This window comes from Podarcis pityusensis (assembly GCF_964106645.2).
Source record: "Podarcis pityusensis genome assembly, chromosome: 6".
Classification (NCBI taxonomy): Eukaryota; Metazoa; Chordata; class Lepidosauria; order Squamata; family Lacertidae; genus Podarcis; species Podarcis pityusensis.
The window spans coordinates 17487376-17506577 of NC_138030.1; the positions used below are offsets into that span (position 1 = coordinate 17487376).

At 47.7% G+C, this 19202-nt stretch overlaps 1 protein-coding gene across 1 annotated transcript; it reads left to right on the top strand.

Annotated features, from left to right (window-relative positions):
- Positions 1-578: 578 nt before the first annotated feature.
- Positions 579-18501, top strand: ZFP64 (ZFP64 zinc finger protein). The gene is made up of 6 exons (XM_081011137.1): positions 579-777; positions 4851-5090; positions 6467-6628; positions 9667-9729; positions 11156-11407; positions 16241-18501. The coding sequence occupies exons 1-6, from the start codon at positions 729-731 to the stop codon at positions 17524-17526; spliced, it is 2052 nt and encodes a 683-aa protein (XP_080867263.1). The 5' UTR covers positions 579-728; the 3' UTR covers positions 17527-18501.
- Positions 18502-19202: the final 701 nt, after the last annotated feature.

The following is a 19202-nucleotide window of genomic DNA, read 5'->3' on the forward strand; positions in this document are numbered from 1 at the left end:
GTCACCATGTATCACCGTGATTTCATGCTGGTTTTACACTAATTCTGTGCTGGCACAGCTTTTGTATTGATTATTTTAGCGGCTAACTTCTTGTATTTGTGTTGTAATAATTTAAATTTTCTAGGTGATCAGTGGACTTGTTTCACTGGGTGGAACGCGATTGCCATAAATGAATGGGCAAGCGGGAAGAAAGCAGCTTCGGAACAGGGACGTTTAAATAGATGCACGTTCCGAGCACCGAGTGAAATGTCCCCATTCGGATCTACAGTATTGTCCCGAGGATAAAGGAGGCAAAGAAAAAGGGAGGGAAAACCCTTTGCTGCCTTCCCGCAGCTCAGCCAGAAATGCCACCGGTAGAGCCTATTTTGCTACACTGTCCCTCGCTTTTCTCCAGGGTTGCAATCCTGTGTGCACACTGACTGGGGAGCAAGTCCAACTCAACTCAGCAGGCTTACTCCTGAGTTGCATTTGCTACCACAGGCATGCATTGCAAGCGCCCTTTGCTCCCTTCTGTGGGCAAAGAGCCTCGCGAAGGCATCGGTTGCTGCTACAGAGCATGCTCCACAGTCCCTCCACATCCGTCCCCGCCTTCTGGTGGGGGGGGACCCGCGAGGACGGTGCAAAGTCTCCTTGTTCGTTCGTTTTTCCTCTCCCCACCCCCACTCCCTTTTTTTTTCCTTGCAAAGCTGCGCCTGGCGCGCGGCTGCTGCGAATCCGCGACGGCTGCGATGAACCCGAGCGCCGCGACCGGCCAGCCTTTCGCCAGCCCCGTGCAATGTAAGTGGCTGCGCGGCTTATCCGCGCTCCCGGGCCCGGAGCTGGCAGAAGCCGCGCGGAGCCTGCGCTCCGGCCGGCCCCGAAACCTGAGTAGCGGAAGAAGCGAGCGCTCGCGCAGCCCGGGAATCTGGAGCGCGAAAACGGGGCCCGGGAACCTGGGTGGGAAGAGCAGCCGGCAGGTTGGGGAAAGGCGGGCCGGAGGGTGGCACTGAGACAAGCCGGGGGCCGGGTTGGGAGAGGGTCAAAAAAGGTACATCGACTTTCATAAGGAACCGGGAGGGTTTCGGGTGCTAAAGCCAGCAGGTTTGAGCATGCTTGGTGGGTTTAGTTGCATTTAATTCTGTGCAGGATTGCAGCAGATGGAGGGGGTGACATAATCCGGTTTTTTGACCGTGCAACTTGCAGCGTGCGCCAAAAGCGCTGCGTGCAGCAGATCAAGCCCTGGTTCCAGCACCTCTAATGCAACCTGGTTTGGGGTGCTGTTTTATTCTTATGCCTGCAAGGAATTCAGGCCAGGGCTTTTGTTCTTGCATTTGGACTTTCTATACCCCCCTAGCAGAAAGTTATCCCCTGAACGGGGTAACTGAAGGACCAGGTGCGCAGCCTGGGAGTCATTTTGGACTCACAGCTGTCCATGGAGGCGCAGGTTAATTCTGTGTCCAGGGCAGCTGTTTATCAGCTCCATCTGGTACGCAGGCTGAGACCCTACCTGCCCACAGACTGTCTCGCCAGAGTGGTGCATGCTCTGGTTATCTCCCGCTTGGACTACTGCAATGCGCTCTACGTGGGGCTACCTTTGAAGGTGACCCGGAAACTACAACTAATCGAGAATGTGGCAGCTAGACTGGTGACTGGGAGCGGCCGCCCAGACCATATAACACTGGTCTTGAAAGAACTACACTGGCTCCCAGTACGTTTCCGAGCACAATTCAAAGTGTTGGTGCTGACCTTTAAAGCCCTAAACGGCCTCGGTCCAGTATACCTGAAGGAGTGTCTCCACCTCCATTGTTCTACCTGGACACTGAGATCCAGCGCCGAGGGCCTTCTGGCGGTTCCCTCCCTGTGAGAAGTGAGGTTACAGGGAACCAGGCAGAGGGCCTTCTCGGTAGTGGCACCCGCCCTGTGGAACGCCCTCCCACCAGATGTCAAAGAGAAAAATAACTACCAAACTTTTAGAAGACATCTGAAGGCAGCCCTGTTTAGGGAAGCTTTTAATGTTTAATAGGTTATTGTATTTTAGTGTTTTATTGGAAACCGCCCAATAAAATTATTATTATTATTATTATTATGTACAGAAGGCTGCCTCACACCAGATTAGTCCGTATCTTCCAGTACTGGCTACACTGAGTGGCATCAACTTTCTTAGTAGCTCAGGCAGTCTTTCCTGTCGCCTGGGATACCTGGTCCTGTTAACTGGAAGATGGCCAGGAGTGAACCTGGAACCTTCTGTGTGCATATGCTCTTCCCCTAAACTATGTCCAGCCCCATAACCTCACATGTAGGACACTCCATGCGCATCCTCTCCACATGAGCCATTCTGCAATTGCTCAAGGCTGACCTCAGGGCGCATTAGCCTGGCCGGCACCAGAGTAATACATTAAAAGAAAAGGCGATTTTAAAAGTTTCTTAAGCGAATGTGTTCTCTCTGTGGGAAGGTTTTAAGATATCACACAATAGAGCTATTTGTGCTGCTGGAAGTTAAAAACGTTAAAGCTGCAATCCATTACACAGAATTAAGTAAAGGTAAAGGTACCCCTGCCCGTACGGGCCAGTCGTGTCCAACTCTAGGGTTGTGCGCTCATCTCACTTAAGAGGCCGTGAGCCAGCGCTGTCCGAAGACACTTCCGGGTCACGTGGCCAGCGTGACGAAGCTGCTCTGGCGAGCCAGCACCAGCGCAGCACACGGAAACGCCTTTTACCTTCCCGCTATAAAGCGGTACCTATTTATCTACTTGCACTTAGGGGTGCTTTCAAACTGCTAGGTGGGCAGGAGCTGGGACCGAAAGACCCCGCCGCGGGGAGCTCACCCCGCCGCGGGGATTCGAACCGCCAACCATACGATCGGCAAGTCCTAGGCACTGAGGTTTTACCCACAGCGCCACCCGCGTCCCCGGACATACCTTACACAGACTTACCTTGGAATAAATCCAGTTTGAGTAAATATGCATAAAGTGACATTGCGAGCTGCCTTCCTGCGTGTGATTTCCTGGTAGAAAGCTTCCATATAACGTAAGCAGGTTAAAATGGCTGGACTAGGGGTGTTTCAGTAGGCAATCTTGTTCCCATCACAGTATCTCAACCTGACCTACCTAGCATTCATTTTTATTCCATCCTTCTGGTGCATCAGTCAAGAGTGCCATACAACAATTTAGAATAAATACATTGAAATACTAAGAATTCAGCAATACAAATAAATAAGTTTTGAACAGGTGTGTGTAGGAACACAGCATTTTTAAAAATAAAATAGACTGTTTAAAAGCAATGGCACAGATCATAGGTAAAAATGAACTTAGCAAGCAAAATCCTGGTGGAATTCAACCACAGAGGGGGTCATCCATGTTTCATAGATATTTCACAATATTGGTGCAGTCACTGAAAAGGCCTCATCTCATCTCATTCTCCTCCCTGCACATCCGCCATTTAACTTATAGCAATCTGTAGATGATTTAAAACCTGACATTTTGGCGACTCTCATGCATGAACATGTGCACTATTATTTTGTAACTCCAGCTGGCAATAATAAGGTCTGTGATGGATAAATAAAGGTACCTTATGTTCCACTTGTTAATTTTTTTAGTCTTGGCTGCTCGACTTGCCATCCTTCAGTGCTGAGCTCCATCCCTATGGACTCCAGAAGTTAAATCTTGGAGCAGGGAGCAGATGTATCTTGACCAGTGTCAATGAGCATGGATGCTAAAGCAGTGTGCAGTGCATGGTCTGCCAGCTCACACATTGCCACTACTCCTGGTATGCCCCGCAGCGGACCTTAAGGTCCATAAATAACAACACTTTGGAGGTCCCAAGCCTCAAGGAGGTTAGATTGGTTTCAACTAGGGCCAGGGCCTTTTCAGCACTGGCCCCAACATGGTGGAATGCCCTGTCACAAGAAGCTAGGGCCCTACGGGACTTGACAGGGCCTGCAAGAGGGAGCTGTTCTGCCTGGCCTTTGGCTTAGACTCACTCTTACCCCTTATATGGGATTTGGTATATAAATTTTCCCTTGGCTTTTTTGCTGACCCATATAGGACCAGCATGGATAGCTGGCTCAGGTGAATATCTGATGTTTCCTCCTTTTATAATCTTGATTTATGGGCTACTACTAAAATGAGGCTGCATTTTAAGATGTATTTTAAGCTGTATTTTAATTAACTGTTTGTTTGTTGTGTGTGTTTTTTCTTCTCTATTTCGTTTTATTGTAATTTGTATTTGGTGTTAGCCGCCCTGAGTCCGGCCCAGGCCGGGGAGAGCAGGGTATAAATAAAAACTTATTTATTTATTTACTGCTGAAGCTTCTTTTGAGCTGCTGATAAAACCTACTGTGGGATAATAATGTTTTTCCAGTGCAGGGTTCACCAAGGTCAGTGGGCACAATTACATTTTTCAGCAAGTGCTGTGGACACCAAACCTTCTTTTTTCTGCTCTGGATACTCCTCTCCCCCCCCCCCCCACCAAGAGACAGAAATAGAGAAAGTGAATGAACACATATTCCACTTTTCTGTACGTTCTGGATAAATGTCAGAGCTAGTTGAATTAATCAGCCTTGGAAAAGCACATAGAGCTGAAAGAGGAAATGAGAAAGAGCATCACTCTTCCAACTTTCTCCTTCAACTCTATGTGACTTCCAAGGAAGGATACAGTAACCGCCCTCCCTACATCATGAACAAGTGGGCCGTGCACGGGGAGGCTCAGAGGCTCAATGGGTACCAGGATGCCTGCCATGTTGGTGAACCCTGTTCAACCATTTCATTGTTTCCAGTAACTTGCAAACAATAACCTTGGCAACAAACAAAATTTCTGTTGCCATTTCCGCGGTAATTATTAATTGTTTTGTTCAATTTGGTGTCTTTTGACAGTTCCAGGAGGCACCACTGTCCTGGTGGAGCTCACACCAGATATTCACATTTGTGGCCTGTGCAAGCAGCAGTTCAATAACCTAGATGCGTTCGTCGCTCACAAGAGAAGCGGCTGCCAGTTGTCCGGCACGACAGCGGAGACCACCAGCACAGTACAGTTTGTAGCAGAAGAAACCGTGCCAGCGACCCAGACCCAAACCACAACAAGGACCATCACTTCAGAAACCCAAACGATCACAGGTATTTATCCAGGAAGTTTGGGTAGTGGCATCTTCGTGGCAAAACTAAGCCCTAGCATTGTATGCTTCAGCAGCAGGGGTACCCTGGGCAAAGGAAACACTAAAGCATGGGTAGGCAAACTAAGGCCGGGGAGCCAAATCCGGCCCAATCACCATCTAAATCTGGCCTGCGGTCGGTCCGGGAATCAGCATGTTTTTACATGAGTAGAATGTGTCCTTTTATTTAAAATGCATCTCTGGGTTATTAGTGAGGCCTGCCTGGTGTTTTTACATGAGTAGAATGTGTGCTTTTATTTAAAATGCATCTCTGGGTTATTTGCGGGAATAGGAATTCATTCATATATATATATATATTTTTTTCAAAATACAGTCCGGCCCCCCACAAGGCCTGAGGGACAGTGGACAGGCCCTCTGCTGAAAAAGTTTGCTGACCCCCGGACCAAACTGTTCCATTGTTATACTACTTGATGGAACTTTGGCCTGATTTTGTATGTCAGTCTTTAGTTACATTCCAATGCCATGATGCCGACAGGAAAAGTTGCTGGAAAAGTTTGCTGACCCCTGCACTAAAGCTTTGTCCCACTGGCAAAGAAAAGAAATGTCTTTGCTTAAGGTCATGGAGAGCTGCTGCCAGTCCGAGCTGAGAACATTGGCCTAGATTGATCATTGGTATGGCTCAATGTATGCCACTTGTGGGTTGTGAACTTGGGGGAAAGTGCCTTAGTGGTAGAGCACATGCCTTCTGTGCAGAATTTCCCTGGCATCTCCAGTTCAAAAGTTCAGATAGCAAGTAATGGAAAAGTCCTTTCTGCCTGACCCTGGCATTCAGTCACTGCCAGTCAAAACAGGAAATGCTGGGAAAGATGGAAGAAGAATCTTAGCTGGTATAAGACAGGTCCCTAAGCTCACTTCCTTGTTCATTCTTGTACGCAGCCGCTTACTTTGCCACCTGTGGCAAATAAAAATCACCTCCAGGTGACCAGGCAGAAAAGTATTGCAAAAGTTGGCTCTTTTCTTCTTCTTGCCTGTAAATGATTTGGGAAGAGGGGTAGCTTAACAGCTCTCAGCGCCATTCACAAAATACACCTCCAAGGATTCTGTTCAGGGAGCCACAGCTGTTCAAATTCATAGTGCATATGGGAGCTTAGTCTCATAGCTAACTTAAAAGTTTCCTTCCTGACCAGCTTTGATTAGTGACCCTTGTGGTGTTTCTTTCACTGACAAGGAAGCAGTTAAGAAAAAGAAAAGAAGATTGCATTATAGTCTCGAGATTGGGAGTAATTTTATGTTCTTCTTATATTGAGGGTTCGCAGAAGCTATGTGGTTTTGCAGTGCTCTGATGTTAAAACAAGTCTTTTTTTCCTGGTTGCTTTTGAGTTTCTGCGCCAGAGTTTGTTTTTGAGCATGGCTACCAAACCTACCTACCTGGTGAGAGCAGTGAGCCTCAGCCTGCCGCCGTTGTCACCACTACACCGAAACCTCGCGCCAGAAAGTCCGCCACATCAGGGGCGCAAAAGAAACTTAACTGCTGCTATCCAGGTAAAGTATATGCTTGTGTTTAGACCAGGCATGGGCAAACTTGGCCCTCCAGATGTTTTGGGACTACAATTCCCATCATCCCTGACCACTGGTCCTGTTAGCTAGGGATCATGGTTGTAGGCCAAAAACATCTGGAGGGCCGAGTTTGCCTATTCCTGGTTTAGACAGTGTGGCAGTATTGGGACCATAGAAGTGACTGCTTCTGCGGTTTAGATCCCCTGGCTGTTGCTGGTTCACGGATCCCACCATTCTATTCTGTTGCTTTAGGGTAGGAAGGTTCAAAATCTCCTTCTTTGCAGGTGGAAAAAACAGTGGAAATTGCTATAAACCTCATAGCGGTTGAGGAGGATGGGTTATTTATTTATTTATTTGTTTGTTTGCTGTGTTTACACCCCATGTTTTTCTCCAAGGAGTTCAACTGCCCTGAGACCTGCGGTTATAGGGCAGGTATATAAATTCAATAAATAAATAAAGTGGGTAAACATTGTTATTCCCCCTCCTATTCAATCAATCCTTTGTAAAGTGTGATGTACGGGATGTGAACGGGATCTGTTCCGGAGCCCTGTTCGCATCCTGAATAGAACATAAGATGCATGTGCGCGGGTCGCGTTTTGCCGCTTCCACACATGCGCATGATGTCATTGTGAGCATCTGCACGTGTGCGAGCGGCGAAACCCGGAAGTAATGTGCTCCGTTACTTCCGGGTTGCTGCAGAGCGCAGCCCAAAAGCGCTCAACCTGAAGCACATTCAACCTGAGGTATGACTGTATACTGCCTTTCCAAAGTTCAAACCGTGTGCAAGGTGGCTTGCAACATATAAAAAATACATAACTGCAAACATAACAAAACTAGTCATCAACAATAAGCAAAACATCAAAAAGCGCACAGCCAAATTTCCACATAAATCACAAGATCCAGTATAAATATATATTAAAAATTAACATCAACAGCAACAAACACCTACCCAAGCTCCCTACAACAACTCTGTGAGGTAGATTGGCCTGAGAGGCCCAAGGTCACCCAGGGAGCTTCATTGGTGAGTCGGGATTTGAACTCTAGTCCAACACTCTAACCACTACACCACACTACCCTCTTTAGCTGCCATTGCTTTGGGAAACATTGCCTGCATATTAGCAGGAATATGATCGACAAAAGCAGTCTTTGGAAGGAAAGAAAAAATGCACTTTCCAGTTAGTGAGGCTCAGCAGTATGGATTCTGTATACATATAGATGATCCACAGTTAAAATGATAGCCTCCTTTTTCAGGATTTTCTTGCCTCACCCCACCCCACCCCACCCTAAGGAGTCTCAGGGACCTCAAGTGTCTTTGCCCCTCGTGAATTGTTCTTCCGAATCGTTCCTTACATCCTCTGCTTTGCTCTGCTGCTTCCGGGGGGGGGGGGAATAAATTGGAAATGCTTAAACGAATTTTAATCAGTGACATGGCCGCAAAGTTTCAAGAAGATTCATGGAAGCGCTTTTTAATTAATTTATATAGCCATTGATCACGCAGGCCAAAGTCATGGGAAGGTAGGTGGGTGGGAAGCCTTGCTTGTGTAATTAGGTCAGCTAACTTCATCAGAATGTTCCGTTTCAAAACCCGTCTTCCCTTAAGAATCTTACCTGGAAGTTATGTCCATTTCTCACTGTGCTTCTAACCTCAGACAGTGTTGATAATTCAGGCAAAACACCTGCACACCTACCTACTAGGGGGTCATTGGACCTGAACCAGGAGAGTGTAGAATCAAATCCTTGCTCAGCTTTGAAGCTTGCTGACTGCACTTCAACCTTATCTGCCTATCCGGGGTCTGAATGTGGAATTGAAGGGGGATCCCAGGCCAGGGGACCTCTCTTATCTGCCCCATGGAGCTGTCCCAAAACTGCACCTTCACTGGCTGTGTTTCACATCCCAAGTGGCTGGGGTATGCTCTTTGACTCTGCCAGTGTCTCTTGCTTCCCTGGAAAGAGGATGGAGAGCAGTGTTATAAACTCGGATATATAAGCTAATCCCCAAATGGCAATTTAAACCTAGGTTACGGTTGCCACAACGGAATGTCTAGGTGCCTTTTTTTTTTCTTTTTTTGCTATGAAACTACTACTATTTCTTCTTCTTAATTTCATTTCTATACCGCTTTATATCTTAAAGAAAAAATCTCAAAGCACTTTACAACACAGTAAAACATCAAATAAAGCAATCCAGAATAAAAGAAATTCAAGCTTCAAGGAAAATATTTCAGATCCTCCTCTAAGTGGCATTTTGCTTTCCCCATATTTATTTACTTAATTTATATAGCTGCCCCATAGCAGGAGTGCTTTAGGAAGCCAGTGTGGTGTAGTGGTTAGAGTGTCGGACTAGGACTTGGGAGATCAGGGTTCAAATCCCCACTCAGTCATGAAGCTCACTGGGTGACCTTGGGCCAGTAACAGCTTCTTAAGCTACCTCACAGGGTCGTTGTAGGGATTAACCGAGGAGGGGAGTGAACCCTGCACTCCTTGGAGAAAAAAGTGCAATGTAAACAGAATAAATAAGCTCTTCTGCTTAAACCTGGAGGGGCCAGCCAGATGGAGATGTCAGTCGCCACCTTGGCAACCAGAGATTTCCACATGGTCTCAGTTGGACCCTCGCCAGTAGCAAAACGCGCCTGGCTAATTTCTAACACCGAGGTGCGTGCGAGTTTGGGTAGAAACTAGCCTACTGTATGAAGGGGAAATTTACATCTGTTGCTCCACCCATTCCTGCCTCTGCTCTGCCCACCCAAAGTTGCCCTGAAGGAAATGCTGCCCTGTTTCCTGTTGCCATGTCAACTGCGAGCAACGTCAGGAAACAACATGGCTGTGTCTCCCAGCAGACTTGTTGACTGCTGGCCCAGGGAGACCTGGGTTCAAATCCACTCAACGGGTGACCTTGGGGCACTCAAAGATTTAAAGTTGTGAGGAGGGGGGAATTGTATGCCCTTCCCTGGAACCCTTGGAGAAAGTGTAGGGTAAAAGTCAATAAATAAATAATAGTTGGCCCTCTCCGTTTTTTCCCTCCCCAGGCTGCCAGTTCAAGACATCCTATGGTATGAAAGACATGGAACGACATTTAAGAACACACACTGGTAAGCAGCCTTATATAGCCTTAAAATGAGTTATACTGCCCTAATTGCCCTACCCGCCCCCCTCAACCAATGTACACAGGTCTCCTGGGCCCATTTGTGTTCTGCTTACGGGCACAGACTTCGCTTGGATAAATACGATAACATTTGCAATGAGTTTATACGGAACGTAGTAGGCGATTAACATCTATATATGCATTAAGATAATAACACTGTATCAGTTTATACAAGAATGCATGGGAGTATGTTACATTGCAATTTTGTATTTGTATTTTTTCCTTAAACACATCTTTGTTCTTTTTCCTCCCTCATTTCCAACCCCAGGAGTACCTGCAGACTTGAAGTAACCCTGAGATTTGCAGGTGCTAAAAAAATCTTGGGGGGGGGGGACTACTAAGGAATTGGGCAACCCATAAATATCCACTCACACAGAATGTTGAGTGGGGGGACTGACAACCATGGGAGGGGGAATGGAAAGGCTGGAAAGGGGAAGAAAGGAGACAGAGATATGAAAATGGGTAGAATGAAGCATCTCATTGTCTGGAAAGGTCACTTCTTGGTTCATAAAGGTAAAGGGACCCCTGACCATTAGGTCCAGTCGTGACCAACTCTGGGGTTGCAGCACTCATCTCGCTTTATTGACCGAGGGAGCTGGTGTGCAGCTTCCGGGTCATGTGGCCAGCATGACTAAGCCACTTCTGGCGAACCAGAGCAGCGCACGGAAACGCCGTTTACCTTCCCGCCAGTACCTATTTATCTACTTGCACTTCAAACTGCTAGGTTGGCAGGAGCTGGGACCGAGCAACGGGAGCTCACCCCGTCACGGGGATTCGAACCGCCGACCTTCTGATCGGCAAGCCCTAGGCTCTGTGGTTTAACCCACAGCGCCACCCGCGTCCCATTTCTTGATTCATGCTGAGAAGCTATTTTAAAGTGTCCCAAGGATGGAAGCATGATTTGCTGATAGACTTCAATGGATAAATAAAATATTGTAGCATAGCTTGGATTCGACCCTCCTCTCCGTTAAGAAAAACCACAATGGAAAGAAAAGGATCCACCAGAACATACTCAATGGGTGCAGAAGGATAACTAACTATTGAGGTGGAAGATGGTGCAGGGAGGGGATAGAATTGGGTGGCTGGAGCCCTGATGGAAAGCATTGCACACTGCAAAGTTTTGTTTCAGATCCCACCTGTAAAATTAATGTATTGCAAGCAGATGCATTCTCAAAGCTATGCCTGCCTCTCCGCACATCCTCAGTTTGCTGGAGAAAAAGACAAATAGCATGGAGGAAACCTCTAAAGTATAATAAACCCATGACAAAAAGGGAAAGGGAAACATTCTTCCATTAAGGATCTCTTTGTTCCGTATAATGCAACTCATCTCAACCCTGCTGCACCTTGGCTTTTTGTTGATGCCGTTGTTTTAGGTGACAAGCCCCACAAATGTGAGGTTTGCGGAAAGAGCTTCAGCCGCAAAGACAAGCTGAAAATGCACATGCGATCCCACAGTGGAGTGAAGCCCTACAAGTGCAAGCACTGTGACTACGCAGCTTCCGAAAGCAGCAGCCTGAACAAGCACCAGCGCATCCATTCAAACGAGCGCCCTTTCAAGTGCCAGATCTGCCCTTACGCAAGCCGCAATTCCAGCCAGCTCACGGTGCATCTCAGGTCCCATACAGGTAAGGACAGGGACAGGTTTGCCATGATCTTGCAAAGCCCTAAGCAGAGAGCTTTCCACAGAGCTTTGCAGGCCAGCTGATTGGTGATGTTTGCAAACCCCCTTTTAGCTGTGTTTTCCTGCCCCGAATATTTATATACAAGCACGTTTCACTATGCAAACACAATCACTTCCCAGGAAATCAATTGCTAGGTGAGAGTTCACATAACGACTCTTCAAATTCCATTGATTCCTGTGGGGAAATTTTGAATGTGTTCCTGACCATGGAAATCTGACCCCCAAATGAAGGAAAACCCTCTGGAACCTTGCAAAAGGCAAACAAGGAAGGAGAAAATGTTCTCTTATTTGTCCGGTCTCTTCTATTCTTCCCGCCATGGTTTCTGTTGAAATGGGTGTTTCAAGACTAGCAAAACACCAAAAAGTAAGGCTTCTCTAAGGCTGATTGGTTTACAGAGGAGGACATGGAGGATTGGCTATTTGGGTATCTGAATCTACAATGTGCATAGCGAGGGTCCTCATTTTTGGATAAGTGAATTTTCATAGAGCGAGCAGTTGGATAGCAATTGGACCTGCATGTATATATGACGTCATGTGTGTGGCAGGTTGACCAAAATGGGCTCACAGGCCAAATGGGGAGGCCTGGTGGCAGGCCAAGTTGGGTCTATAAGGCACAGGTTTCCCAACGCACACTTGTGTATAAAAGTCTAGTGCTGGATTCGTTGGGAAAAACTGTTAAGAACCTGGATCACACTGGAACTCCCAAGAGTTGGCCTGCTCAAAAGTTGGCTGTAAGTATCTCTCACAACCAGATGTTGCCCATGTCCTCTCCAGATGCTGTTCCACCCATTATGACTAAAAACTGAAAACTACAGAGCTGCGTCAGGGCCAAACCAGGGCTGTGGGCTAAGCTGCTTCAATATGGAGGATCTCAAACTCAGGGTTCCTAGGACCAACAGCTGGAGCCTGAGGAACAGCAAGCCAGAGCCCCTGGTCTGTTGACCTGGCATGGTCAGAAGGCCAGGGTGCTTTCTACTAGGGTTGCCCATCTACAGGCTTTGTGTTGCTTATCAAATGCAAGGATTGATGCAGCACACCTGTGCCTAGAGAGGACTTCCCAGGTACATTGAGGTTCTTGGAATGTGATGCTCTGCCATTTCACACAACCCTGATAGAATCTCCAAAGGAAAGGCTATCCTTGCCATCTCTGCTTGGACTCAGATCCTGCAGGTCTTAGGCTCGGCCATTCAGTAAAGGTAAAGGGACCCCTGACCATTAGGTCCAGTCATGGCCGACTCGGGTTGCGGTGCTCATCTCGCTTTATTGGCCGAGGGAGCCGGTGTACAGCTTCCGGGTCATGTGGCCAGCAGGACTAAGCCGCTTCTGGCGAACCAGAGCAGTGCACAGAAACGCCGTTTACCTTCCCGCCGCCTATTTATCTACTTGCACTTGACGTGCTTTCAAACTGCTAGGTTGGCAGGAGCAGGGACCGAGCAACGGGAGCTCACCCCGTCCCAGGGATTTGAACCGCCAACCTTCTGATCAGCAAGCCCTAGGCTCTGTGGTTTAACCCACAGCGCCACCCGCGTCCCGGCCATTCAGTAGTCCCCTCTTAATTTCCATTCTCTTCTTGCATGGGCATTTCATCTTTTACAAATGAAGCTCTGCAAAGAAAAGGAAAATAGTAATAAATTAAACTTCCTTTGCCAAAGTCAAATCCAATAGGGTCATTGAGGAGGAAAAACAACCGGTGACACAGATCAATCTCTAGATTGGAACATTAAATATACGGCTGACATTTAGCTTCTGCAGATCTCTAGAATGGCTTGGCATCTGAAATTGGGGACTATTGGATCGTGTGCCGCACCCGGTTTTCATCAGGAAAGTAGGTAAAAATTCAATGACTGACTCTTGCAGTTCACCCAGTGGTATATGCAGCTGGAAGGGCTGGCCTGTAAAACAAATTGAACTGGCAGGCTGTGTGTCTTCATTAATAAAATGTGTATAATAAACATTTTACACCCAGGGTCTCAATTATTAAGCAAGCTTGTGGATTAGCACAGTATGCCACATCGCAATTTGAAATATCTTCCGCCCGATCAATGAAATATGTAGCCGGGTAAGCAACTTGCGCCTACTTTTTTTTTTTTACAGTCCCCCATTTATGAAGATCTATAAAATATTAACTGGTAAAGTAAATTAAGCCATGTGTGTTGTGATTTTTTAAAAGAGCTGCAACGTTCACTGAACCAAGGACCTCCTTACATTTTATTTCTGCCTTAAATGGCACCCCGTGGCTCATTCACTCACTTCTGAGCGTGTGTGTGTGATATACACGGAATAACAAAGGAGCGCCGCGCTGTTCAAGTAGCTTAGAGCAGCAATAAGTCAACAGTGCTGCTTTGTGATGTGGTATTAGCGATAATTGGCTACTCTTTGCGAAATGAAAACCCCGCCGTTCGTATTGTGAAAGGTATCAATACTGTGCATGTTTGCGCTGTATTGCTCTGTTGATTAGGCAGGTCCTACCAGCTGTGGAGGCGTAACGCTACGAAGGCTAAGGCATGTTTTCGGATATAATTCCTGCAAATTGTTGTGCTGAGATCTGTCTTGGCTGCTGAACATTGGTATTCTCCATTTACTTCCCTTTTCAATGCATTCCGCTTGCCTGCCTTTTCAAACAGATACTTCGCCTGGGGGGGGGGGGACAAGAATGTTACTATAATAATTAAATATGCAAAGCTTGCATATCAGACGTGCAGACAAATAACTGGAGGAGAGCTATTGGGAGAAATGGGGGGAAGCGAAGGGCAGGCAAGGAAATGGTGGCATTTTTTTCTGGGGGGAAATCTGTAGGTTTCAGAATGCAGGTGTCCTGTCTTCCCTCCCCTTCAGATAGTATATATAATGAAGCATTTATTTGCGTTTGACGTTGAAGTGCTGGGTTTGTGCATTTGTGGTTGCGGACAAATTATGCCCTTCCCCGCTCAAAAGAAGAGAAACCCATCTCTTGTGAAAGAGGGGTGGGAGCAATGAAATTTTATGGTGCAAATTGAGAGAACAGGCACTAAAATGACTGATGGGGTCTCAGCTGAAAGGGATCTCGGTGTTGCAGTGGGTAGCGTGATGAAAACCTGGGTCCATTCATTTCAGTGGGACTATGCTGAGAAAGACTGGCCACAACCCAAAGTGTCATGGCACCTTCAAAGTCGTAATAAATTCATTGTGGCCAAAGATTTTGTGGGCCCAAGCCCTCTTCATCAGATGTCAAGGTAAATTTTATTAGCCTTTAGGGCAGCAGTTCTCAACCTGTGGGTCCCCAGATGTTGTTGGACTACAACTCCCATCGTCCCTGAGCTCTGGCCTTGCTAGCTAGGGGTGATGGGAGTTGTAGTCCAACAACACATGGGGACCCACAGGTTGAGAAAGGCTACTTTAGGGTGTCCAAAGACTCTTGATTATTTTTGTTAAACTGTGGGGTTTGCTTTGTGATGCCACTAGCTTGGATGGCTTTAGAAGGGGAGGCGGGCAAATTTGTGGAGGATAATGCTTTCAGTGGCTGCTAGCCAAGATGACAGTATATTACGTCCAATTTTTGAAGGCAATATGCTACTCTGAATACCAGTTGCTTGGGGGTCACTAGCTGGAGACTTCTGTGGTGTTTGTGGGATTTCCATGTGCAGCTATGGGATGGCAGTTATGGGAAGAGAATCCTAGACGCAGTGGTGCTTTCGTCTGATCTAGCAGGAGTCTCCTCATGTTCATGGGCTAGCTCCAGGTTGCTCACCAGAACAAGCTGGTTTGATCATATAATGTCAATCCTGGCCCGACTACACTGCCTGCCAATTAGTTTCGGGCCCAATTCAAAGTGCTGGTGTTGACCTATAAAGCCTTAACCAGGCTTGGCAAACTCCGGCCCTCCAGATGTTTGGGACTACAATTCCCATCATCCCTAGCTAGCAGGACCGGTGGTCAGGGATGGTGGGAATTGTAGTCCTAAGCATCTGGAGGGCCAGAGTTTGCCTATGCCTGCCTTACACAGCTCAGGACCTCAATACCTTAAGGACCATCTCTCCCCATATGAACCGCCCCAGACCTTGCACTTGTCATCCGAGGCCCTTCTCTATGTCTCCCTCTCCCCAAGAGGTTTGTAGGGATCCAACATGAGAAGGGGCCTTTTCTGTGGTGGCTCCCCATCTGTGGAATGCTCTCCTTAGAGAGGTTCGCCTGGCACCATCATTACATGTCTTTAGACGGCCTGCAAAAACTTTCCTCTTTACCCAAGCCTTTGGCCATTACAAACGCAATCCCAAGTCACAGACCAGTGTACAGTGGTACCTCAGATTAAGTACTTAATTCGTTCCGGAGGTCCCTTCTTAACCTGAAACTGTTCTTAACCTGAAGCACCACTTTAGGTAATGGGGTCTGCAGCTGCCGCCGCGCCGCCAAAGCACAATTTCTGTTCTCATCCTGAAGCAAAGTTCCTAACCTGAAGCACTATTTCTGGGTTGGCGGAGTCTGTAATCTGAAGCGTATGTAACCTGAAGCGTATGTAACCCGAGGTACCACTGTAAATAATCTATGGCCTGTTAAATGTGTTGCAGGTGGGTACTGTTATTATGATTAATTTTACTATGCTATCTGTTTTTATTATTATTATTTTATTATTTCACTTTGTAAAATATGTTTTTAGTGTTTGACACTTCCTATAAAGGGCGGTAAATAAATGATCATCATCTTTCAGAAACACCAATGCAGATCCATTGGAGTTTATCCTTATTGTCCTGCATCTCTTGGTCCAAAAGCCCCTAATTTGAAACGCTTTTCTCACGGACAGGAGACGCTCCCTTCCAGTGCCGCCTCTGCAGCGCCAAATTCAAAATCAACTCGGACTTGAAGAGGCACATGCGCGTGCACACGGGGGAGAAGCCCTACAAGTGCGACTACTGCGACGTGCGCTGCGCCATGAAGGGCAACCTGAAGTCGCACATCCGCATCAAGCACAGCATGGAGAACGCCTACCGGTGCCTCGAGTGCGAGTTCCAGTGCGGGAACAAGACCAGCCTCCGGCACCACCTGCGCACCCACCAGCCCGAGCAGCCAGTGAAATGCTCGGAGTGCAGCTACTCCTGCTCCAACAAGGCCACCCTCAAGGTGCATGAGCGGATCCACTTCAAGGACCGGCCGTTCAAGTGCGAGTTCTGCAGCTTTGACACCAAGCAGCGCAGCAACCTCACCACGCACATGAAGAAGGCGCACGGGGACAAGGTCAGGGCCAAGAAGAAGGCGGCCGAGAAGGGGGAAGGAGACCGGCCGAAGGAAGGTGGCTCCAGGCAAGTGGCCAGGCTGGAGGCCAAGAAAGCTTTCAAGTGCGATCTCTGCGAGGCCTCGTTTGTCCGGGAAGACTCCTTGCGGAGCCACAAGAGGCAACACGTCGAGTACAACGGGGCGAAGAACCCGGAGCTGGCCGTTTTGCAGTTCCAGGTGGACCCCACGAGGCCAAGCGGCGCCCCTATTACAGTCAGCCACCTCCAGGTCCCGCTGCAGGCTTCGCCTTACGCCAAAGGGCAGGTGAAGATCATCGTTGGACATCAGGTACCCCAAGCCGGCGGTCTGGTGCAAGCGGCTTCCGTGAACATTGTACCGCCAGCCTTAATAAGCCAGAACCAAGAAGATCTGTCTGGCAACGGCCAGTTGCAAATCCTGCAGCAAGTGAGCTTGCTGGCTCCCCCTCTGCCCCCGGGGTCTCAAGCGGAAAGCATTTCAATGGGCCAACCGGCCGTGCTCCTCACAACCCACAGTCCAGGGGACAGAAGCACGCCCGGCCAGACTCTGATACCCGACATCCCTGTAGGCAGCCACGAAGCCTCGGCTACCCAGGCTTTCATCAGCAGTGCTGAGATCAGCTGCTCCGACTTGGAAGGACTCAATGCTTTGATTCAGGAAGGGGCTGGGGAGGTGACAGTGGTGAGCGATGAGGACCAGAGCATCACTGTGGCCACCTCGGTGCCCCCTCCTCCCATCTTTTCCTCCCCTTCTCACGCCGACGTGCCCAAGCAAGTCTACTCCATTATCCAAAGTGGTGCAAGTTTGCTGTGTCCTGCAGACTCCATACCAGATTAGTTCAAGAAGAGCGCATTTGCTCAGCGCTCAGTTAGCACATCAGATTTGGCCCTGAATCCAGATTAGAGTACAGAAGTACAGAAGGCGAAGCGATCCCTGGTGTTGTGCCAGTTCATTGCTTCACTCCAGGGGTAGCCCAGCTGTCGTCGGACTATAGCTCCCATCATCCCTGACCATCGGCCAGACCGACTTGGGGGCTGATGGGAGTTGTAGTCCAACAACGTTCTTAGGGCACCGTGTTGACTGCCCCTGCATTCCATGCCTTACTGCAAATAGAGCCCCTCCTCTTACAGAATACAGTGGCAGCTCAGTTCTCAAATGTCTCCATTGATGAACGTTTCGGAACCCGAACGCCGAAAACCCAGAAGTGAATGCTTCCATTTCCGACCACGCCTCAGAGGTCGAATGGCTTCTGCTGTGTGTTTTTCAATTTTCTCAACTGAATTTGCCGACAGCTCTTTGCGCCTTGGTTTTCAAACGTTTCAGAACCCGAACGGTCTTCCGGGATGGATTACATATGAGAACTGAGGTACCACTGTATTGCGTGCATGTTTTAACAGGCTTAGTGGTGGTTATGCTTTTGAGACCAGGGAGCGGAGAAAGTATGAGATTCTACAAACAGGGGCCACCCAGTGAGGTGCAGTATTCATTACACACGGTTCATCTCTTGCCCATTCCTGCGCTAGATTGTTCGTTTGGTGCACGACACAATATTTCACAGCTGCTTGGTAGCAAATACTGTCCCTCCTACACCTCTTGCCCCATTTGAAGGTTACAGCCTTAAAATACATATAGCAAAAAAAGTTGCACTGAAATTATCTTACAGCTTCACAGCCAACTCCAGTCACGATGTTTGTAACCCAGCGAATTTCAGGGAAGAGTGTGTTGTTGTTTTTCTTCCAATTCCGCATTGGCTTTCATTTCCCAGGCTTTCCACAATCATGTTCAAAGTAAATATAATATATTTTGAAATAATGGCACAGCCTTGGACTGTAATCCTATGCCAAATTGTACTGTAATTGCAATTATGCAGAGATTTTGGTAGGACTAAGTAATCCGAGACTGCAAGGTTCGCTCCAAAAACAGGGTTTGAGCGGGGAGGTCCGACACTTTAATTTTTTTTTACTGGCTGCGTTTCTGCATCTTTGATGGTAGCTTGATGTGCATGTAAATAGGCAGAAGATGCTAGTCCTATAGGAAGAAAGGAGCACTGCTGCAAAAGCACTGGATTTGCATCCAGCCAACCTTCACCTTACAGCCAATCCAGCACCAGCTGTCATCTTCCTTGTCAGTCTCAGTGTTGCCATCATAGAACTCAGTAGAGCGGGGCGTTGACCTTTCTGTCTGGGTCCCAGCCATCGCTGGAATAGATAAAGAAACAAAATTTATATACCACTTGATTGTAAAAAACCTAAGCGGTTTACAAAAAAATATATAAGTTTTAAAAAGTTAAATATTTGAAAATATTCAACAAATGGTTAAAAACAACAGTAACTTCTTAATGTCCGGATAAAGGTAAAGGGACCCCTGACCATTAGGTCCAGTCGTGACCGACTCTGGGGTTGCAGCGCTCATCTCGCTTTATTGGCCGAGGGAGCCGGCGTACAGCTTCCAGGTCATGTGGCCAGCATGACTAAGCCGCTTCTGGCAAACCAGAGCAGCGCACGGAAACACCG

What these genes read in the sequence shown, in the direction of transcription:
- ZFP64 (XM_081011137.1), top strand. Translation starts at nt 729, where the DNA reads ATGAACCCGAGCGCCGCGACCGGCCAGCCTTTCGCCAGCCCCGTGCAA. An exon ending in AGAAACCCAAACGATCACAG is followed by an intron (nt 5,091 to 6,466) that starts GTATTTATCCAG and finishes GTTGCTTTTGAG; the next exon opens with TTTCTGCGCCAGAGTTTGTT. An exon ending in ACTTAACTGCTGCTATCCAG is followed by an intron (nt 6,629 to 9,666) that starts GTAAAGTATATG and finishes TTCCCTCCCCAG; the next exon opens with GCTGCCAGTTCAAGACATCC.